Source organism: Pyxicephalus adspersus, chromosome 2 (assembly GCF_032062135.1).
Source record: "Pyxicephalus adspersus chromosome 2, UCB_Pads_2.0, whole genome shotgun sequence".
Taxonomy (NCBI): Eukaryota; Metazoa; Chordata; class Amphibia; order Anura; family Pyxicephalidae; genus Pyxicephalus; species Pyxicephalus adspersus.
The window spans coordinates 114,831,382-114,856,505 of NC_092859.1; the positions used below are offsets into that span (position 1 = coordinate 114,831,382).

The 25,124-nt window shown below is 36.5% G+C and overlaps 1 protein-coding gene across 1 annotated transcript in view; it reads right to left on the bottom strand.

The window, feature by feature from the left end:
* The window catches only part of SND1 (staphylococcal nuclease and tudor domain containing 1), a 265,369-nt gene that overhangs the window by 195,100 nt on the left and 45,145 nt on the right, over positions 1-25,124 (bottom strand). Inside the window, 1 exon segment of the mRNA XM_072401947.1 lies at positions 11,543-11,632. Within this exon segment, the coding sequence (XP_072258048.1) occupies positions 11,543-11,632 (90 nt within the window).

Sequence of the window (25,124 nt, forward strand, 5' to 3'; positions counted from 1 at the left end):
GAGTGTTTTTACCTGGGTTGGTTACATGTTCCGGATTTCTTTTTTTTTCTTTGCTGGTCATTTTTTTTAAAAAAAACATTTTATTCTTGATTTAAACTCAATACCTCTTATATGTTAGGTCTATGCTTGTTCTAGGTAAGTGTATCAGTCATAACACCTAATCTGCATACGTGTTCCAGATGTTGAGGTCTGTGCATCAAAAACTAGGCAACAAGCACATTAAAAGTCAGGCTTTATGTGTTTTCTGAGTACAGGTTTGTTAAAGCTACTGCTAACCTCAAGAAAAGTTTTGGAAGGCAGACAACACTGGCAGCTACTCATTTAGCCCTGTACTTTAAAGCTCTTTCCACATTTGTAGAAAAACATTTTTCTAAACTCTTATTTTAAGGTATGGTTTGCAATAGAATATTGTGTATGTAGAGCATTCATGTTTGCTCACATATAATATACTTAATCTTTATATACTGCATTGGTTGTGGTTTGAAGCTCATCTCAATGCAAATATGAAGGCAAACTTTTGATTATTTTCAAAACCGTAATGGATAAAATAGTGGAAAATGCATACTACAAAAATTAGGCCTGCTGCTAATTTTAGGCCTGTGTGTACTAGGCCTAAACAACCCCAAACAAATCTTTCCATTACTACACAGTAGCAAAAACAGTTTTATACCCACTTTCAGGCAAATTTACATGCAAATCAATTCTTGTTTAGCTACTCTTGAAATTGCAAGATAAGGTTACATAAAATCCAACCAGCGGTGCAGATCAGTAGCAATGTGCAGAATGTTCTAGCAGCATATTCTGTAAGAATAAAGGTTTGTACAATAGTCACAGGCTGTAAGCCTTTCACTGTGCTATGTTCCATCTCCCGGACATCTTTCACATTTGTCGAGCAAGGAGAAGTAGAATGAGAGCTTTTAAAACCGCAGATAATGCTACACAAACCCACATGCTATTGTGCTTACTAGTAGTTTTTGCTGTAAGCAAGAAGATCAAGCAATTCCTTCAATTAATGCAATTGCATATTCTACATTGAAAAACACCATTTTACATAATGAAGCTGGAATACCCCATAGCAGCCAAATTAAAGGCAACAAATAGGCTGCTCTCGGTTTTGATTTTTAAATGAACACAAATAGTGGGGAGGAAATACAGACACACCAAGTACATTAAATGTTGTGATGTGGACATGCATTTGGAGATATATATACAGTGTTCTCCCCAGACCCTTTTAGCTGGGCGCACCACCGGGCAATTTTCGGCAACCACCCGGCTGTTTTTGGGTGGTTACTGATGAGTTGGGTCACAATTCAGCGGCTTCCACCCGCCTTGAATTTCTTACCATATATATATATATATATATATATATATATATATATATATATATATCTGCAGAAATGCTTCAACACTTGAATAAATAATTGAGAACCTTCAGAACATTGGGAGCCCTCGCTTTTTTGCTGTACTAAGGCAGTTTTATTGAATTAGTCCTTGGACTAAATTCACATCCAACAACCAAATCCTTTGACTTAAAGTTAAGCAGATGTTGGTAAATTTTGTGTTATAGATTGTGCTATCTTTATATTATTTCAATATAATGTTCTTTAACTTTAGTTTGGCAATCATCTAATCTACAACGCATTAAAAGAATAAATTTAAGGGTAGAACAACTGCTAAAAGAAGGCTGACAAGTTTTGTGGAACACAGTTGGCATGCAGTTCAGACGGCACAGCAATAAATGATAGGCAGCTTTATCTCTGCACATCTATTGTGGAAGCATATTTACATTTATGACATCCAAAAAATGACCTAAATACACTGTACATCCATGTACACAGTACTCATAAAAGTGATACATTTTGATTCAAAGCAATGCTGACAGAATATTACACTAAGCAGTGGCAATAAGGACTGGGGGTTTATCCCCATGAGTGTTGCATATCTCAAGCTCTAAACATAATAAATTAGTTTTTGAAAAGTGAAAAAAAACTAACATTTTCTAAAGTTGGAAACAATATGCTTTTTACTTTCTGCTATTTTAGTAAAAGGTTTCCACTTTTTATTGGTTTATTAAGTACACACAGTATGCCAACAGCAGCTGCTGTGGTATTTTGAACATTTTTACACCCTGAGCATCCCAACACACACATATACAAGCCTACAAATGACAGCATAATATGATTTCTCTATGTTATTCTTTACCTCTGTTAGCCCCTATAAACCATATTACTACCTGCACTCCCCTACTGGGAAGGGATATCATAGCATTGCTCTTTACATTGTTCCTAAACCAGGACATTTTTTTCCTACCACTGAGTGGAGCAGTGTTTCTCAACCAGGGTTCTTCCAAAGGCTGTTAGGGGTTTAGTAATTATAACTATAATTATTCAGGATTCCCAGAAGACATGAAAGTTATTTCTGTTCCCCATGTTAAAACGAAAGTCTGGACTACAGAATCTAGCATTTTTATTATTCCAAATACATTGGCTTTGAGCAAGATAGTTTTCTGAAAGCAAACATAAATGCACTACAATTCACTAGAAATAAATGCAAATCTGCCAACACAACACATGCTCACAAACACTACTAGTAAAAACACTGATATATATCTACATGTCATTTCTGCACAGGATAGGCACTTACAAATAAATTTTCTGATTGTTTCTATTGGAATTACAGTACCCTAAAAAATTAATTTGCTCATAGATAACCCTTTAGCAGACTGGAAAAGAGCTGGCTTTTAGCATCTGGATTACAAAAGAAAATTTCTGAATGTTAAAAAATCTGGTAAACTGCATGTGTGAGAAGCAATCTCAAACATAATACCACATTAATGAGAAGCAGTTTGGACTGTATGACACTGGGGGAAGCTGAGAAACTTACACAATTGACTGGAGGCAACCAGTGTGCAAACAGGCATTAATCCAGTTTGTTTTATACAAAAAGAACCTAAGGGGATATTGACTGAAGAAGCTTACATGGTATAGGTCATTATGCTTTATTACTCTAGGCATTTAAATTCTAGCACTTATCACATATCCTTAAGTACCTATTAAAGTGTATATTTGACTACATTGTCCAAAATGTAAAGAGGGGAATAAGTTATGGACTTGCCATGTCACATTACGAAGTGTCAGCTTTGCCTGTCAGCACAAACCAAAACGAGGGCTAAAGGCTAGGCCATGCTAGCGGAGTTTACAGACAATAGTCACAAAAAAAAAAAAGTGGAGAAGAGGGCTGGGGGGTTTCCAGAAAGTGGCATCTGTGGGTTCAGGCTGATCGATATTAATAAAATGGTGATTAGACCACAATCAACCACAATTGAAACTAGTGTTCCCACTGGAAGGAGGTTGAAACTTGGAATCCGTATAGATACAGGTAGTCCTCGGGTTACATACGAGATAAGGATTGTAGATTTGTTCTTAAGTTGAATTTGTATGCAAGTCAGAACAGGTACATTATTTTAATAAATGCAATTAGAAAAGATGTTTGTCTCACCATATTAGGCAGCGCGGTGTCAGTTGCTGTATAAAAACACCACTGAGCTATTCACAAACAAAGTAAAAAAAACTTTATGAAGCCTAGACATTCATTAACTTCAGAGTTTGTCTGGTCATTAAAGAGTTACAAGAAGCTGCAGAAAGCAGCTCACCCCCCTAAGATCACCCACAACCTCAGCTGTGTTTAGCAAAAAAATTTCTCCAGCAAGTCATGCAAACCGCCTCCCTCTGTCTTGCACACAAGCAAGCAGGGAAGCCCCCTAGGAGGCGCCTGTATGTCAGATGTCCTTAACCAGGGGACTACCTGTATACACAAACCTGTAATTCAGTCCTGATGTACCCATTCAAAACAAAATCTACAGATTTGCAGCTTACCATTTCCTAGATATACCTACATTACTTTATCACTTTCCTTTCACCATCTTCCTGTAACCCCTTTTCTTTGGGTGACTAAACTTATTCAGTGTGGAAAGGGCAATATAACACTTTGCATTCTCCCGGTCTCCATAATTGAGAGGAGGGGTCCTTAGAGATCACTGTTTTTTGTTTTTGTATTCAGATATAACAGCATGCTTTCAATGATATATTTATCAGAACCCAACCAAAGGGACTAAAGTTTATAGTAAATGATTGCAAATCACCAATATACACCCCCAAACTGTAAAAACTGTAAACTGTACATTATTGTTGACTTACACAATGTGATCTTTTAGTAAGCACCATGAGATGTAGTAAAATGAGATAACAGTAGTAGAAAACAGAATCATCAAAGCAGGTCAGTTAGTTCAACCTTATCTAATGGAGAAACAACCACATTTAAAACACTTTTGTGCTGCTCTGTTAAAAAATATGTTCTTGTTTTAAATTTTACTTAAGTGCTCATGTTCCAAAAAAGGACAGCTCAAGTACAGCAAATGCCGAAGGGAGCGAGCTAAGTGAAGAATGCATTACAAGAAACGTGCCCAGGGGCACCTCAGCCAGCTTAAATTTCATTTTTTATATATTAAATATGAAGGGCAGACTCTTACTCTACAGAGCCTCTGGACACAGCTGTCCATTTCTAGTTTGTTCCTCTTACCCATAGGCAGTAGTGAATTTAGATATTCAAAGGCCTATACTATAAATGCCTTAGACAAAGTCTCTACACAAGATCAACAGACCCTGCCATGCAGCTTTTGTACAACTAAAGGCACACAAGGTTACAGTCAACAGAACTAGGTTTTTATAAATATTTACTAAACATGTGATACCCACTTCCTGATTGAATATAAGACATTCACAAAGTACTATACTTGTGTGCTATTAAACGCAAACCCTGCAACAACCACTGTATGATACATGCGTTAGTGAGTTTCCAAGGTCACCCAATCATAGTCAGTGTGAATTAAGTCTCTACTACGGATATTAATCCCTTGAGGAATCTTGTCCAGTGGAACACTAAGATGAGAAAACGTGTCAGAACACACAATATGCCATTGACTGGAGTTGTACCACACCTTTGCTCTATAGGCAGAATAGAAGAAAAAACATCCAAGTCACAATTTAGGACCAGTAAAGGGTAGACTTTAGGGTTCACTATTCATTTTAATAACTGCATAAACTATCTATCTAGCCAAAAACTCCATTCAGGATTTATAAACATTCTACACTTTGCATTACCAGTTTGTATAGATTTCTAATGTAAGTAAACCGCAATTGATCTCAGTAAATTACTCCACCGATCCAATCCTGGCTTTTTTGAGAGGGTTACTAAGTGGGTTTTTTAAACCCAGTATATTAGCCTTTCTCAAATTTTTTCACATATGGGTACCTTGAAATAATGTTGAGGATTTACAGAATACCTGCAAAAACTATGATAGCCACAGTTCACAGTACATGTAGCGGTCAATGGGAAAAATGCCACCTACATTGCTGTCCAATGGGAAGATAGCTGAAAAGATCATTGGTGTCAGGTAAAATGAAGTAGGTAGCACAAGCTGCTTGTTGGTAAAGGAATACCTGGCAACCTCTGAATGAACCCTAGTTGAGACACACTGCACTAGATGTTGATCGAGGTGAACCATGAGTACGCTGACCGAGCAGAGATGACCGCTATTCCCTATGAAGGACAACGCAGTGGGTGCCTCCTGCTTATCCTCCCCTCTGCAGAGAACAAAACAGTGCTGAGCATACAGTGCGCTTTCTACTGTAGAAATTATCACAATAGTTTGCAGCAACAGGAATATATGGTCTGTTACCAACTTAAGTGGTGTCTTAAGAAAGATGCAAACGAGGGGAAGAGAGGATTGCTAAGGGACAGCAGCCTGTCAGAAGAGCAGATTGTTGCAGAAGTAGGTGCTTGCTGCAGGCTAGTGAATGTACATGAATCCCAAAAAACTGCAGCCACTAAGTTTACACAAGCCGCTGATCACATCCATTCACAATAGAAGAGATTCTTTGCTTTAGTGTAAAGTACACACTATCATAAAATGTCAGGAGCTTACTAATCACGTAAATGCTGCCATCATAAGTGATGCTAAGGTAGTCAGTTTTGTCAAGGCAGTTTTGTTCCACCATGCTTACCTCATGTACTTGGAAACAAGACTGTTAAAAAGTGTCATCTTGCTAAAAATCCACATACAGTACTACTTTGTGCACTAAACAGCAAAACACTGCTTCAACAAGAAAAAAAAGGGCAATTCTGAATGGTTTCAACATCACCTTTACATTAACAAGTGTTCAAAGCACATTCTGTAAGAGAATCACTTTTACCTAGATTTAGAATGACAATGCAACATTACAACCAGCTGCCTAAAGACTTTCAAGTAGAGCAGTATTGTTTGGTCTGTGGAGAACTGAAATCCTCCTCAGCACTGTAGATAGCAGAAAAAGCTAAGTTATTTGGACAGCAGGTATAGTTCTTTGTTTATGCTAGCATCTCTTTGGAACAGTCTGCCTGTAAATGCCACCTACACCAGACAACTCGCTTGTCACTGCTCAAATATTGTTCCGGGCACCGTCAGTGCTTGCACATATTGAGATGCAAAAAGTCTTTGATCACAAGTTTTCTTGCCTATAAATGTGTTAATGAAGAACGCTTACTGAGATGTGCTATCATACCATAGAGATATTATTTGGAAAAAAGCTAACAAAATAAGCCAGTTGCATTCAAGTAAACCTATATAGCAATTAGTTTGAAGACAATCTTAGCTTCAATTTGCAAAGGCATACTACTTCAAATGTAGCATCTATGTAAATCATCTTAATAGGGTCTCCTCACTAATGTATTCCAGTAAGTGCAAATTCCTACCAAAAAATCCTCTTGCCAAGACTGATCATAAAAAAAATAAATCTATTCAAATGTTTTATACAACCTTTAGCATTTTAATCAATTGTACCGTAATGATTTATTATATTTTTAATAAAAAAGGGACTACTTTAAATCGCTAGCTGTATTAAAGAAAATATCAAGCTTCCAATGAACATATGTTAACTGCCTTAACAGATAAACAATGTTCAGACTAAAAAAAATACCTATAAAAAAATACAGGAGCATCACAGACACATACCTAAACACAAATTCAGTATTTTATTTACATTTCTAAATTACAGAAGCAGACCTAATTCTGAGACTGTTATGTTGCATGTGATGCTTCACAAAACCGTAAACAGTTATTATACAAGCAAACTACCATCCAGCATTAGCAAACCAAAAGAAAACTAGTACTCATTATTACATACAAGCCTATAGTGCCAAACTGGCAACCCCTGGGTTGTTTCATATAATAAAAAAAAGGATATAATCTTAAGTGGGTTGAGGGTGCAGTGCTGTGTCTAACTTCTTTAGTTTCAGATACCTCTCGTTTACAATAACAACAAGTCACAAGTATCTTATTTAATCTATAAAATCAAAGACACAGCTTACAGTTTCAAGAAGAGCATTAGAACTAAAGTTTTATATGAGATCTTCAGCATGATAAAATGTAACCATGGGGGAAGTGAGGTGCCTCTGTAGAATATTAATCCAACTGCAATATTCATTCTTTAAAAAGAAAAAAAAAAGGATTGGTACACATTTCCTATGTTTGTGAACACCCATTTCTGACTTCCAGAAAACCTAACTTGGAACACTTGTTAAAGGCAATTGTAATCTGTTGTGGGCTACGAAATTTAGTTCCCTAAACTTTGAATTTACATAATACACAAAATGCTCAAAAAGATCGAAGAATAAAGACCATCAATGAGGGAACCTGAGTAATCGACCAAACCTGAAAGAATCTGGATCAGGATTAAAAACATTTGCCAATCGCTAATGATTTTTGTGAAATCCGGTGCAGGTTTGCTGGGTCACCAAAGTTCTCCAATAGATAGATAGGGTTTCACACTCACATCTGGTTGTCCTGTAAAGGATTCTAAAGCAGGAAAGATATGGTAGTTCACCCAACAAGTTACTACCCATGGAAGTAAGAAGGGATGGAAGGGAGTGAGGATTAACCATCCCACAGCAACTGTACAATAATTTCAAACCTGTAAACTTGCCCTCATGATTAACGTTAAGCAAATAGGCAGAGGATTGTATGCAACTGCCATATACAAGATAGTCACCCAGTTCAGCCATAAACACCTGTGTGAGGAAAAGTAAACTAAGGACTGGGAAGTTAAATATAATACTTCCAATTATGATGCTGATAGCACTGGACAGAAAGCTGCCTAAAAAGTAAACTGAATAGGTTAAGCGGATAACAAAAAGCAAAAGCAAATTCAGCGCATACATTTCTTAATATTTTATATTACTACAATGTTATCCTTTTTTCTATAGCAAGAGACTTGCATCGGTATACAATGACGCAGTTAGACACAGTCAGCAACTAGGGAAGCAAGTTATCCCTTACCTTCAACATAAGCCTTCCAAAAAAAAAAAAAAAAAAGGTCCTCATTTAACACTGCTGACTACTGAACTACGAAGATATATCCTAATAGCCATTAACAAGCAGTAAGGGAGCTTTAAATCAAGCCAGCCCCAACTTCTCTAGGTGTTTAATGTAAAGTTATATTTAAGAGATAAGAAAAAACTGAGAAAACGTATATGAGTGTGTGCTCGTGAGGGCGAGAGTACTTGTTTAATTGTATGGAACATGAGAGTATCACTTTTTAATATCACTATTTGAATTAAAAAAATATATTGAAGGAAGATTTAGCTGTATTTTTTTTTTGGCATAGATTTCTTTATAAATTCAATAAAGCCTGTACAATATACTTGAATTGTTTTTCTATTGAAAACATTTAGATGCTGAAACAGCCTCTGGACAAAAACAAAGCCAATTGATCCTCTACTTAAGAAGTTTCCCGTATATTACTGCCAGCAAGCCACAGTGACTGATCAATGCTATCAGCAAAGTGGAACAAACCCAACATGGTTAGGTAAATAAACAGTACAAGCTGGGAGAGGTGAGATACTTGAATGACAACACATTTATTTACAGTACAGGTGTGAGCAAGTTACCTCCATATCTCCAAAAGCACCACCACCTAATTGTGCTCCTTTGTTGTTTCCCTGTTCACACATGAAATCTTCAGTTTACCCTTGTTGTCACACCCCAGGGAAACCATAACAAGAAAAATCAGGTGTCAGAAGAATACCAATAAAGATCTGACAGCTGTTCTAACTCCTCCCACTTTATATAAATGGGCTTCCTTGTATCAATTGTTGCCCACATCTATCTGTCCTTGACACAATCCTAGATCACAGGGACAGTTGGGGTCAATCTCTGACAGAAAAACTTTTTAGCTGGAACTTGGCTTTAACATTACACTGCATATACTATTCTAGTCAGATGGCACTTCAGGTTACCAGCAAAGTGATATGCTTGTTTGGGTCCTCTAGCAAAAAGAAGGGACAATGGTATTATACATCTGACAGGCAGCAGCTATCTTATAGATGACAATGCTACTGGAAAAAATGACAAGAACAAGACTGGCTATTAAAGGCCTAAAGTCATCGGAGCAGTACATTGCATCACCTCCTGAGGATGCAGGAACAAACCGCTGTGTGTGGATTTGCACTTTTACGCAATGTACGCCATGCATAGATCTATCCAAACAGTTTATCATCATGAGAAGATTCAAACCTATCTCTCCTGTATAGGAGCTGAACTGAATAGGAAACTAGTACTCTAAAGTTGAATATTTAATGTTCAGCCAGTAAACAGCATGTAGTAAATCTAGGCCACCAGGCAGACCCTCTGCCATATGGTGTCTTTAGTCTTAACCAATGACAAAAAAAAATCACTGGGCCATTATCCCTGGACACAAAGTATCACCAAACAAGCCAAGCAACTAAAACAGATTGCTATGATGAGCAGCTAGATACCATCTAAAGCAACCTTGCTCTTATGACAGCGCCAGTATGCAAATTCCTGCAGAGTGTATGCCACAAATCAAGCAATCCCAGTCTATACTCGGCACAAGCACAACCAAAATTAAATAAGGCAACTTCCTAACATGTAAATGTACTGTGCAGAAATGAAGTGGAAAAATGTTACGGGTAAGTTTGGCAACACTGCTAAGCTAAATGATAAAGAGGACAGTGCACAAATAAAATCAAAGAAAAAAAAATATTAAGCCTAACACCTCCTGCCCCGATTAGAAAGAAAATCTGTAGTTACAAGAAGAATAGAAGCATTGTGTTTACAAACATACACATATGCAGTAAAAAGTTTAAAAATCAACCCTGATGCAGTCTTAAGAAAATTTTGAGCACAGCTGTGGGACAGAATGAAACAATGACCTGAAGGCCAAGCACTGTTATATCAATTTCCATTCAAGGACCATCATTAAGGAAAAAGCAACCAACCAGTGTTTGTGTTTTAAAGAGGTTAACAAGAGTAAACCAATTAGCTTAAATATATAATTACATGCCAATTAAAAACCTTTAAAGATTAACTAAAGTCTAGATCTTTCCATTTACATAGCAAACCAGCTAATCTTTTTTCACACATCCTACTGAGAAACACCAGTAAATGCTAAACACCTGGTTCATCAACACGAGCCCTACATATCTATTCAAGTGGCTGCCAAGGATTGGAATATGAATATGGGATTTTATATTTCAGCCATTTAACTGGCTCTTGTTTACTACAATATATTTGCATAGCCGAGACTTCACTTAGGCCCCAATGACCTGGACAGTAGACTTTAGGACCTTAAAGGTGCGTACACACTTCCAATTTTTATCGTTCCAATCGAACGACGAACGATCGATTGGGCAAAAAATCGTTCGTAAAAAAGTAACCAACGACGCCGACGAACGAGGAAAGTCGCTGGAAACGAACGACCGGACCGACAGATCGGATTGGGCAACGATCGTTGAACATCGTTCGTGTGTACGGTCGTTCGTTGATCGTCCATGTTCAGAGCATGCGTGATGAACGAACGTCCGTTCACTTTCCTGTCGTGCACATAGTTCCTCTATCGCTCAAACGATCGTATCTATTGTGTGTACAATATCTACGAACGATCGTGTCGTTAACTCTATGTGCAGCATCGGTGCTATACGATCGTTCATATATATCGTGCATGAACGTTCGTCGTTCGTTTTCCAACGATAATAATTGGAAGTGTGTATGTAGCTTAATGAACACGTGCATGAGATTGTGCATGCTCCTAATAGCCAAACTGTGTAAAATTGACTTCCAGATAGTCTGCAAGTGTAATTCAAAAAACTGCAATCAATGTCTTTATTGTAGTTTGTGCATTCATATGTAGATCATTTATTAAAAGTTGTTCTATTTCAGTTGACTTACTCCTCTTTTCCCAATCCACACGTGTTTGATTTGGTATTTTAAGATGAACAAAAAAATGCAAAATTGGATTTACCTGTATGAAAGCCATTTGCTAAAAGACCTTTTCAATGCTACATGCATATTGCAATATATATATATATAAGAATTCCACTGCAGACTTAACTAACAGACTTATCACTTTTTACTGGAAGTGCATTATCAGACTGTTCCCTCATGATAGTGTGGACCACAGATGGAAAAATTTTACAACATCATTCTTACCTTTTTGCCAACAAGCTTCTTGCGCAGAAATTCCCTTGCTTCAAACATATAGGGAATGTCATATAGAGGACGGAGCTTCTTGTTTTTGTCCTGTGGGAAGATGAGAAGTGAATGTGGATGTGCAATTTACAATACATACCAGAAAGGTCAATTTGCATTATAACAGAGGCCAGCCTAATAAAACACAAACACTTTTCTGTAAACAACAAAAAGTCTTGTATTTGAGAAACACAATTGTGTCACAAAACATTTTAGAGGGTGAAAAAGAATGCTTGAATGTTCTTTACTATACATGTTTAATGGTCACAAAAGCTGTTCTGTATTTGGTAGTAGTCCCTGCAAAAACCTGTTATATCTACTCCTACCACGCATGTTCAAACTGAAACACACATTGTCACAGTGTCTACACATGAACCATTTAGGTGAATAATGTTTTAGGACTTACGTAACAGTGACCTAGTAAAATCTTACACTGTACCATGGTACGTTGTGGTTGAGGTCAATAAAATCAGTACCTTAGGTGTCAGCACTTTTTACAGAACACATTTTTCAGAACTTTTTATATGCCACTTTCAAATATCTGTGTAGTGAATAACACCATCCGCTTAAAAAAGTAACACGAACAAGAAGCCTGTAGGACATTTCTTATTGACAGAAAAACAATTCGAAGAGAGTGAAGTTATATCACAAAGAACAATACTAGCTGGCTTGGAGCCATTAACAGGGGACATAAGCAGCATCCTACAAAATAAAAGACTTGATTTTTATGCAACCTAAGTGTATTCACTCCTGGAACACAAACCAAAACAAGCTTCATAAATCCAATTTCTTTTAGTCTGCTTCTGACAGAGCTCAACTTGACAGTTTGTTCTGATGCCAAATTATTTAAAAAAAAAAAAAGTTTTCGCTACAGCTGAAACATGTCTATTTCCTCACAGAAGGGCTATGCATGAAATTTAATTAATGCTAAATAGCTTGTATTTTCACACTTTACAGAGGAATATAAGAGATGATTAATCTTTGCTATTCAAAGCAAAGGAAGAGGAATAAATTTGACTAAACTCACTTAAAGGGGACTGTTACCAAGTAATACAGACTGCCACTGTTGATGTAAAAATGCTGGCTTGGCTGATGTAAAAAAAGGTGCTTGGCGGTGTCAGGTTTGAGAACTATTAGACCAATTCAGAACAAATATGCAGATCAGGAAAGTGAGATCTCACAACATGCACATTTATTCCAAGTGATTATCTTATATTAGTACTAAAAATGGAAAGTGCATAGAAGCCAAGTATCCAACCTACACACTTCAATGTCTCTCCTGATAATGTTAGATTATTTTCTGGCTACTTTTGGCTTTAGTGCTTGGGAGAATGGTCAGGAACAAGCATGCAAGAGAATAAGCATCACCATTTTACATAATTATAGTGAACTGCTGCTTTGGGGACCATTTGGCCCACAACACTTCAGTTCATTGAAAGGATATGCAAGACAGTAAGGCATTTTCTACAAAAAAACATGCTTTTGGACATACATAAGCAGCTACAACGCCAACAAATAAAGTCCAGCAAGTACTTTGCATAAGAATCCTATATTAGGAATGGGTTATCTTAGAATTGTATACTATATTTGGGTACATTTCAATTCAACTTAGTTGATAAATTATAGGGTTGAATCGGTAGAATTGCAGTTTATAATTCTAACAGAGCAGGTAACAGAGCAGATCAAAACTGACTGCATTTTTTATATTTATATCTAAAACCATTTAAACATCCATGTTTCTTACATGCTCAGAGTAAACCTTGTATAACTCTGTAGTCGCATGTTCTGGGCTTCAGCTGCAGAATCTAAAGCATAATGAGCGAAGAATACATATGGCAGCACTAATCTGCTGTACGAGTTAGGAGCTCTGCGGGGCCTTAAAACCACTTTAGATGTTGTCTATATCCTTTTATTCAAGCTAATGATTCCTCAAAACTTTGCTATGGGGAGACAATGGAAAAAAAAGCTGGCTTTTCTAGAAAAAGTGCCTCGTAGTTAGAGCAGGAGTGATTAAACATATTCCTCTAGGGGTTTTTTGTTTTTTCTTTTAAAGCATCGTCTTGCTGGCATAATTTCTGGATGTGGAAAACTGCTAATTCAGTGCTTCAGATGTACCCATGCAATCCCATTACTCAATGTCCACTAAAGCACATGCATAGTAGCGATAAATGTATGTGTAAAGTGTGTATGTGTGTGTGTATATATATATATATATATATATATATATATATATATATATATATATATATATATATATATATTATATATATATATATATATATATATATATATATATATATTTTCATGATGGGAGACTTCATGCGCCAGGGCTTTTCTGGCAAGTGCAGAGACTATAAAGTTAAAGTGTCATCAAATTTAATATTTTACCTCCAGTCCTTCTGATTTTTTAATATATATTTGCCAAAATATATAATATTGAAGCGAGATTTTATAATCAGGAAGTTTGTGGAATGCCACATTGCACCAAGTCTTCAGTCAACACACCTAATACAAGATGTATTGCATTCTGCAAGGGCATGTTGGCACCTGCTGTACTTGTGCTATCTAATTATTGTGGTACCACAACGCAAAGTCTCAAAAAAGATCTAAATTCAAATCATATTAGAGACAAAAAATTCTAAAGACCCCCACCTAATACAGTCTAGTAACATACACCACACTGGCAAGCACAGAGAAGCCTCTAAAGGGCAACTAATTTTATGCAAGCAAATAATTATGAAGAAACTTTTTCCAACAGCATTTTTCATTTCCCATCTTAGTAAAATCTGTATGGTAAGTGTATACTTGTGTCCATCCAGTTAATAACTGGTAGATTTTCTTGTATTTACCTTTCTAAACCAGTAGAATCCCCCCCCCTACACAGGCTGCCTGGCATGAACCTGGGCTACGGGGAAAAAGAACTGCAGACAAAGCAGCTCATCATGGCCTATTTTTTAATACAAGGTGCACATTCTGCTTCAGTCTGCAAATGTATGATATTCTCTTGAAGTTGGGAATGAATGCATAAATTAACTCTTCACATCATCCAGTGAAGCCAGAAGATTATTTTAGACATCCAAACATTTTGTCAATAAATGAAGGATGACACAAATGTGCCCATCTTTAGTTTGAGTGTATCAGCATTTAAAAAAGGGAAAATGTATTGTTTCCATGAAGCTGGGACCTGCAAAGAAATGACTAGGGGGGAGGCATTTTGCAGTCCTAACACTTATTGGCCTTGAATGACAATGCTGCTGCTCTGTATAAACAGTACAATAGGTGAGCATGAATACCTCAGGACAGTAAGTATGTTACTGGCAGGACCACTGGGTAAAAGAAAAAAACATAAGGAAAAAAAACAAATGCAGGCACATCTAAATTTAATTTTTTTATTTTATTTCTCATTTTTATTTCTAATTTTGAAATTTTGTGTTTTAGGGTATTGATACAGATTATCAATAAGATTTTACGTCTGAATTCCAGCAAATACAAAATTTTATCCAGCAGCTAGCCACAGGTGATTTTACTTTTCTCTACTGTGGTTAGGAAATACAGCTTGGACATCGCCTTGATCCCTCGTCTGTATTAGGACTGTTGAAGACCCATAGATATAACATGAGGACCATATTATAACAGATTAATATATATCATATGTTCAATATAAGATATATCTGCCAGCAATATGTTCATACAGTCACGAAGAATAACATGAAAATAGCAGATTTCAAGCAGCCCTTAAAGCTGAACTAAACAAACCTGACTCACCTCTCCTTGTTCCATTGGAGGGCACCACCATACTCTTTTCTTCTTCCTAGAGAAGATCTTTGCCCATTTTGATTGGGTAGGATGACGTAACCCCTGCACAGGGGTTCAGGCATTTATCTTGGGCACCTAGCTTGGGGGAGCTAGGGTTGCCGGGTTTCTGTGGCAACCAAAGCTGCCGTTGTGCATGCGCAGCGCAACTTTTTCACATTTCACTAGCGCAAACAGGCAGGTAAGACCGATTATTGCAGAAGGCACAGACAGCATCTGTCTGATTATTTTTTAAGGTGGAACTTGAATTCCACCTTAATTGAGACTTATTATGCAGGGAGAGGCCTTTGAGGCATAGTAACACACAAGGAAAGTTTACCTGGCATACACTACCCAATAGATGTCCCATATATTGTTACCTGCAGAAACTACAAATAAAGGTTAAGTGAATCTTTTCGCCACGCTTCAATAATTTGAATACTTGTCCTAGAAGTTGTATGCCATAAGTATTAGGTTGTCGCATCTCGATTTGGCCAGCATCACTACTAAAATATAAAGCATCAATTCTCACTAATAGGAGAAACCATGAAGGAAAACAGCGGGAGAGCAGAAATATCCTGAAGGGGCTTGGAAATGCAGAAAGGTGATTCCTGAGTCATTCTGATACTGCTAATCTACACAGATATTAAATTGACAACCTGCTGACAGTTTGATAAACTACTTAAAAAGAATGGAAATTCTTAAGAAAAAAAATTATCCCCTCATCCGTATCAAACTAGCAAAACAATATCCTATTTCTTCGTGCAAATCTTGAACAGATATTCAGACTGACAACAAACTTCTGAGAGCTTCTGAAAGGTGGAAGCCTTAGGTCTCTGAAAAACAACGGAAGCTGTCAGGAAAGAATCTCCTTAATTCCACATTGTTAACCATACATGAATACATAAATGCTGTGCTAAGCAATCTAAAATACTATGCCTTTTACTGTAAAGCACAAGTACTCTGCATTATCAATTCTCAAAACTATAACAATGTTTTATCAGGTAGGCTGCTCTGAAGATAAATGCTTTACATTTTCAGTTCCAGATACCAAAAAAGAAAGTTTGTATATTGAACAAATATTTAGCTTAAGGTTGCCATACATAAATAACCCTTGACATACATAATTGTCATGAGATGCAGATTTGCAAATTGGTCAGCTATGTTACCAGGCGCCCTGAAGATCTAAACATGAAAGAATAGAGTAAAGGTAAATATTATATATGAGCAGTTTTATTTTAATGGCTAAATTTAGAATTTCATCTGACAAAAAATGATATTTATGACTTTACAGTAAGAAAATTTTGAATGCAGCAAGACTGACAGTTAACACATTGCTTTTTATTTTTTTATTTAATAACATGAAACTTTATCTGGCTAGAATAAACCCAAAGTGATTAATATATTGTGATGTATGAGCCAACATAGAAATAATTCAAATGGCTTATAGGCCTCTTGCAACAGCATATGAAGCATATGAGACAGAATTATGTTAGCCGTGCAGTGAATATTCTATCTTCAGAGGTCACTAGGGACCTTAGGAATGCAGCTCATGACAAAGTGTACACGGGCTGCCTGAGGGACACACATTGCCCTAGATGTCCACATATCAGAGCGTGACTGACAGCTCTAGACAAATTAAAGGGGTTGTGAGGAGGGGTGACTGTCCTCCAAGCAACTCTTTCTTCTCAGCCACGTGGGAAGGTGTTAACCATATGTCCACAGTACAGACAATCTGTCCTCTATCTGTTTAGTGTTTGGGGATTTCAAGCTACAATAAGGCAATTCTGTGCACGCTGGCCTCCAGATCATGTTCTACGGGAACACTACTGGGCCTAGTAACCCCTAACATTCACTGTTGACTATATTACTGCAAGAGACTGGACCAGCTAGGAATTCCCTCTACTTTATGGATTTATACCTATTTTTTGTCACCATCTGGCTATGGTATTTTCCACTTTACTGGGGAGTCTTCTAGGAATTGAAGGTAATCAGTTCTGTCTGGATAAACAAAAATCTCAAAGCTTATAAAGTGTCTTGCCTTAATTGCTACATGTACCCAAATACTACTAACAGAACCTGAAGTTTAAAACTTTTACTTCACAATCCTAATAATTATTTATAAAATAAGTTATTTGGCAACTCACATAATGTAGTGTAGTGTGACAGTATGAACAATCAAAGTGATTGAACATAAAATGGGGACCTTTCCAGGTATTAGTTTGTATATTTAAAAAAAAAATTTGTGAACACTTAAATGTTTTCTAAATTAAGGAGGTTACACAAAAAGGCTTCACTAAAAGGTAGCAGTGGCTTGAGGGAAAATATACTGTAAATACCCGAGTGTGTCACCAGTTGTAGAAAGTAGATTAAAAACTATAGAGAATGTCTAGAATGTTAACAGCTGTCCCTGACACAGTTTATCAAGCAGGGGACACGTACAGTTTTCTATGGAGGACACAGCTGGGTGCCACTTGTGCCGTGCCCCCCCCCCCTTAATACTCTATAGAACAGAATAGCACTCGGTACATTCTTCCCAACTCCAAGTAGCCAATAATTGCTTCTGACCCCATAGCCCTGTAAATACAAACATAAGAGCCATTGCATTCACCTTCAGAGATGACATCAAAACTTTAACACAACTGTATTAAATGACCTGTTTTTCCAACAGCAAAATCAGTTTTATCATTGCAATGAAACACTGCCCATGAGGAATACAGCTTAAGGATAACAAATCTATAAAAGTGAATATCAATGAGCTCTATTGATTAGTGATGCTGGGAGAAAAATGCAGCAGATTCTATCTCCCAAGGTGCCCTTCTTAACCATTTTGCATCCATATTACAAATTCAGTCTGATACAGAAATAGCGATTTAGCATTTTAAATTTCAATCTTAAGTCAGCAGGGGGATTTGGGAAACTTCAATCACTAAGGGTTTTAAATCTACACTTCTTAAAGTATTAGGTAATCTACTCTTTTATAAAGCGTGAGCTCTACACAGGGTTTAAGAATTTTTAGACTATGGTTAATTTATGATCATGTGAACACATGCACAAGCCCTTCAAAAATCTTTCCTCCAACAATACACTTTTTTTAAGCCAACAGCAATAAACACTGCAACAGGAGGTGAGGAAAAATTTCTTCAATTTGACCAAATTTTTTAAAAAGCACTCCCCCCCAATCACTAATGCTTTTATACCTTAATTTATATAAGTGAAGAGTCATAGAGCCTTTTGATTCAAATAAGCTATTAAAGGACAGATATCGAAGCTGGATTTGGTTTCTATTGGGGTTGCTTATACAAAGTGATGGAACCCAGAGAAGGCATGTTAACCATGGTAGGTTTAGATATATCACCTTTATTTAAAAAAAAAAAAAAAAATGAAAGGTGTTCAAATACTCCATCCTTCTGACAGTGGGATTATAAAAGGCATTGCATACTGTTAATTCAAGAAACATCGTTACTTTACATTGCATGAATGTCAACTATATAAGGTGAAGAAAAAACATTTTGAAAAGATCTTAGGGAACCGAGATTAGTAAACTAAAGAAAAAAGAAACCTTATTCTGCTTGAAAGCAACTATTCGCTGTCTGGAAGATATACAGGTACTGCTGGCATCCAACACTTCAGATATGTCAAGGTATTTCCTGCTGGGTGCTGCAATTCCTCCCACCAGCCTCTGTAGTGACAGTGGCAACACACATCCCAACCTACTGCCTGACAGTAAGTATTAAACTTCTTTTGCAAGGTGCCCGTGGTCTTTTAAGGTGGTCACAGTTCACTTTAATTGGATAAGGGATCAGATAGGAAATAAAGCTGCCTCAAACTGTCAGTAAGCTAATATTTCAATAAAAAGCTTGCAAGAAACCCTCTGCCTTTTTACTTCTATTTACTATTCTGCATTTTCTAGAGTTTAATATATAAAACTAGAAAAAAACAGAAGTTACAGCAACATTCATTTTAAGTGCTCTGCAGGCTTTAACAGTAAATGTGCCAACTAAAATACACAAATGAAATTTAGACCGAGTAGGTAGAGTAAAAGTTTTTTTCCTTAGACATATTGATTAGGATTCTCACTTTCTTTTTTCTGTAGTAGGCCCTTACGTGTGTACGTGTGCGTGTTGCCTGCAGTTATTTCAAATAAAGTGCTGATGAGAATAACATTCTGGACAAGGCTATTTCAAAGAGTAATTTTTTTGAACTAGCCTTCTTAAGGTTTTAATAATGCACATCACAATTAAGTCATTACTGAAATGATTACTTATTTGGAGCACTAAACACACAAATCAGCACTGAATATGGGAGATGCATGGAAGACATCTAAATCAATAAAGTAATTTAAATTATTTGGTAGAAGTTGCCACATTATAGTGAATTGATTTTTCACACTAACATCTCAATTTTTTTTATGCTACAACTTTTTTTCATTTACTTAATTCATCTCTATTCCAGTGATCAAAGCAGAGCTAAAAAAAGATGCTAGTTTTAAGAACAGAAAATACAAATATTTTCTACAACCAATGCAACCATTAAAATTGCATTTTAATTAGTACTGTAAAAAGCAATATTCCATACTAGAAACTGTTGGTGCTAAATATCTTTGTTTTTAACATTGCAATATAATACTTCTGGTCTACCAGCAAACCAAAGAACTATTAAAAAATATTTAAAAAAAGTTTCTTCTAAACTTACATCAGAGAATGTGGTATTCAGCCAATGATACAGTAGCAACAGACCACCCAGATCATGCAACGTGAAGGGGCTGCATGACCCTAAAAAGCAGATCATTTAACAAACCCTATAAAGTGACAGAACTGAGAGGGAAAAAATGTGTGTAGGTGCAAACATGTGTAGGTGCAAACATCTCTAGGTGCCTGAAGTTCATACCAACAGCATCTATTATGTGTACAGTGACATACCCTCTACAACTTGTAAATTGCCATGAGGGCAATATCTATACAAACTGGAAATTCTATTTATGCAAAAAAGCTGCAAGTTTTCTAATTAGTCCCACAGATTTCTCCTTTTGTTCCCATTGCCTCCCTAACAGCAGTTTTAAACTCTCCAACATGCACAGCACAATGCAGTGTCAGGGCTTGACAAAAGTGCTGGTTTGTTTTGTTATTCGAGTAGGTTCATGTTCAAACTTTGGGCACAAAGCTCAATCAAGAGTGATTGACTGATTAGAACGCATCCAGCAATTAACGCTAAATTAGAAACATACAACCTTAATTTACGCACAATATGTTCAATCTTTCCCGTAAACTCTTGGCAATAGACAGATTTGTGGTGCACAGCCAAATTTTTACAAAGCTGTAGGTTTACAGGAAAATATAAAAGCAGGTTTCTTATCAAAATATGGCATATTGATACATGTTTCTAGCTTTTAACTTCCATGGTTCCAAGAATGATACACAATTCAACCTTCAATTGCCCCATTAACCATGAGAATACAAATTCCTAAAAGCAGCAGATTTATTTTTGCACATTTTAGTTATTGCAAAGACTGTCAACATGGTGACAAGGTGATATAAGGAGGGAGACTAGATGACTTGAGGTCTGAGCATTTCCTGATTGCTAAAAGCAACACATTAACTAAATTAAATGGGACCCATTTTCCTCTATCCTCACCCTCCTCCCGATGAGTCTGCCACCCAAAAGATCTGTGCCATGCAGATGTTTTTAGAAACCGCGTCATGACTTTTGCAACACAAGGACAGATGGCCAGGACAAGTCACTCCACTACTTCACACTGCCAAAGGCAGCACTAAGATTACAGCACATGCATTAGGAAAATTGCTGGAGTCAGTAACAGATAACAAATACCTACTCAAACACACTTAATCGCCTTGCGACCTGCATAAAGTATCACCTTCACTTCCTCCCTGCATTAACTCCTGCACTACTTATAAGCCTTAAGCTGCGTACACACCTGCAATTTTTCTCGTTGGAAAGGATCTTTCACGATCCTTTCCAACGAGAAAAGACTGCACGATGCATGAACGATGCTGTACATACAGCACCGTTCATGCTCTATGGAGAGGGGAGGGGGAGAGCGACGGAGCGGCACCCTGCTGCGCGCTCTCCCCTTCCCTTTCATTAGGATCGGTCGTCGTCCATCGTCCATGGATCCGCCAGGACGGTCGTCGGACGATGGACGACGACCGACTGTACACACGGCAGATTTTCGCCCGATAATTGGCCGATACCGATTATCGGGCGAGAAAAATTTGCCGTGTGTACGCAGCTTTATTCACATGCTTGTTGCCAAAAAAATTGCTACTGAATAGATTTATGGTACCGGCCTATACATTTTTACACCCAAGTTTTTTTTTGTGGAAATTAGATTTTTGATACATACATATATACACACAATGTCAATAGGAAAATTATAATAGGGAAAGATTTACCCGTTTCCTAAACATACTATAATTCCATGCTATCCAATACCAATACCAAAAATGAATCAACTTATTTCCACATTAGCTTTAGGATATTGGCAAGTTAAGATGCACTGCAAGCAGCAGTGCAAGTCTAAGCAATTAACCAGAATCTAAGCCTGCAAAGATTTACAGCAGTCATTTAGTATGGGATATTACAAGTCAATCCCATGTACACTGCTGCTTTGTATACTAATTTCTATTACTGAGAACGAAAGCGCAGATTCCGCAACATTTAATTTACCGTTAAACCTAACACTACAGGCCTGGAAGTCCGTAAAACAAGCCAAGCCCATCTCATTTTCAATAAACTCAGAGGACACATTAATGTTCTATCTTGGAAAGCTCCCAGCACCACATATAGATCATAATATTACACAGTGCACTGCTGAATCGTTAGCTACAACGTTACACAGTGACCTCTATTCCACAAAATTGTGATTTTAATGATCATCGCTCCCAACTGAGAAGTGCACTGGAACCTCATATATACAAACGGGATTTTGCAAAGACAGGCAAGCATCTATACATATTTTATCTGATATCACATATTAAATACGATTTGTTCCACAGTTTTAGTTAAACGGTGAATATCCATTTGCATTTCAAAAAACATAGTAATTCCACGAGAACTCATTCTGCAAGTCAGAATCCCCAATAATCAAGATTTAGAATACAGAATACATTCCCTACAATATTGCGCTGTAGAACCATGAATCCTAGGTGTTTAATCTACCAAAAATCATCATTATTAGTACCAAACTACATTGTGGGGGAGGAGAGTAAATTTGCGACCATATTCCATCAGATGCCCCTTTGATCATTCTTTATCAAGAAATTGACACATTCATGTGAAGCATACTCTTGCTTCCAATTTCTTTCTAGCCTGCGCATGTAAATTATCTACACTTAGCTGCACGCCAATATTCTTCCTTCAAATTTTTCTGCTGTATATGCATTACAGGAAACTTACTACAATTGTGGGTTAACACAACAAGTGTGTGTTTTTAATAGCGAAGTTGTATTTTTTGTATAATCAAGAAAGATGTAGTTACAAAAATATATTATAAATATTACAAATGTATATATTTAGAATATAAATATATACAACAAACATTATATAACTATTTTAATTGCTGGCACGAGGAGTAGTATGATGTCCATATGTAAAAGTATAAACTTGTTTTCATGTAATTAAAAAAGACTCTATGATTACTCACATAGTTCTTGACTGGGTCACAGGCGTAAGGGCCTATATTTCTGCCAAATTTGCCACATTTGTGAATAAAGGCAAGACTATTCTGTGAACAATTTACTAGTATTACCAATTTTTTTAAGGGTTAATGGTTCCCAATAATTACCTTTTTTTTGGCCTATATTTCATATGAATTATTTAATATAATTATAGCATGTCACTGTAAATTTCAGGTTGTGAATGATTTCTTGTGTGGCCTACTGTGCCATAATAAAAAAAATGCCAACCAAATGTTTACCCCAAGTCCGTGTGTAGGTGTCCATTTTTAACAGACACAATCAAATCAAGTCAGAAGGTAACCTATAGCCAAGGCAAAGGAAATCTTTAGCTGTTTATAAATGCCAAGTAACCATATTGTTTAACAGCTTGCATGAAATTCAGCAGTATTGTGCATGTAATTTAATATAGTGCATTCGTAAAAATAAACAGTATAAAAATATACCGCGGATTACTTTGAGGAGATAAAACAAATGATAACATGGAATTTATTTCCTGAATATGAAATGAAAATACCATTTACCTAGTTAATCAGACATCGCTCAAAAATTTATCATGGAAATGGTGTGCCACTTTAATAGACTTATTAAAGATGTTATTAGAGCACATACTTATTAGAACTACATTTGCAAAGGCCAATTAAAAGAAGAAAATCAAACTACTTTGAACGAACACTCATATAAACCCCCCTTTTTTAATCACTGTCATTATCAGAGAAGACTCCCTGCTGCATCTTTATAATTGGATGTTTAACAGTGTTAAAATCTATATAGCATCAGTCATACAGATATTCACTAACTTTAGTCTTACCTATTTTTATAATCAGTTTTAGCAAAGCATTCCATCAAGCTCAATAGCCAAAGATTATCACCCTAACTGGTACCTGGAGATCAAACAGTGTGACCCATTCTCTTCTCCCTGCAATGCACATACTTGGTAAATTTTAAAAGGAAACTGCTAGTACTTAGTTGAAGTGCTACATGAAATTAATAATCTTTAAATGCCAGTATAATATATACATACTGTATATGTTGGGCTTTGAGATTTAATCCAAATGTCCTTTTTTTTCTTTTTTTTTTTAAAAACAAGGCTAAATAACCATATAATATTGCACACATGTGGAAGGGGAAATTATATGGGCTAACCGCATTAGATGCTGCCAATTACTTTTTATTTCCAATGCCATTCTGAGCATACCTTGTGTTTATTCAGTTCCTAGTAAAAAAAAAAAAAAAAAAATGAAAAAAATAAAGGAACATATTCCCACCCTGAATGCAGTGTCCTTGGCCCAAGATGCCATTCAATAAGTCTAAACAATACCATATGTTGTGAAGATGATGCACAAAACAGTCATCTATTACAAACTTCACATGTAAAAGTTTATTATCTGCTTTCAATTCACAGCTACAACTATTTGAAAGACAGGGCTGTTTACTGTTCCAGTAATGTGACCAATTTGTCCATGACAAATACATGGATAAAAAGGCCTCTGCATCTGTCTGTCTAGATTTTTTCGTATACTTTATTTACCCTGATGGTATTGCTTTACTCTAAGCTGTGATATTTAAAGTAAAGAACATAAAAAAAACAGAGCTTTGGGTGAACAGGTAGAGAAAGATAGAGAAAGTTTTTCTGGTTCTGTTTGATCATTCTATAAAATGAAATTGTGTTAATGGGCTCTTACTTTAAATGGGTTTTGTAATCCTTTACAAGTTCCATTACCTGAAAACCCCACCTGTGTCTTGCCTGTCATCTACAGACCAGGAGACCATCTGCAGGTCCAATGCAATGTCATGGAATTGTTTTTTTAGCAAGGTTTCTTTGAACATATTGTCTATTCTAAAAAGCAGTTGGGTTTTCCATTAACATTATCTCAATGACCTTAGAAATCCCTAGAGATAAGGGAAGGTGTTTAGAGTTTCCATATTAATGCATGGCCTGGAAACATTGATAAATGAATGCGGGCTTAATCATCTCACAACTAATGTAATAGACAAGTCTATTAAAACATGCCCTTATATAAAAAGGAAGGCATTTAGTTATTTAACTAAATATA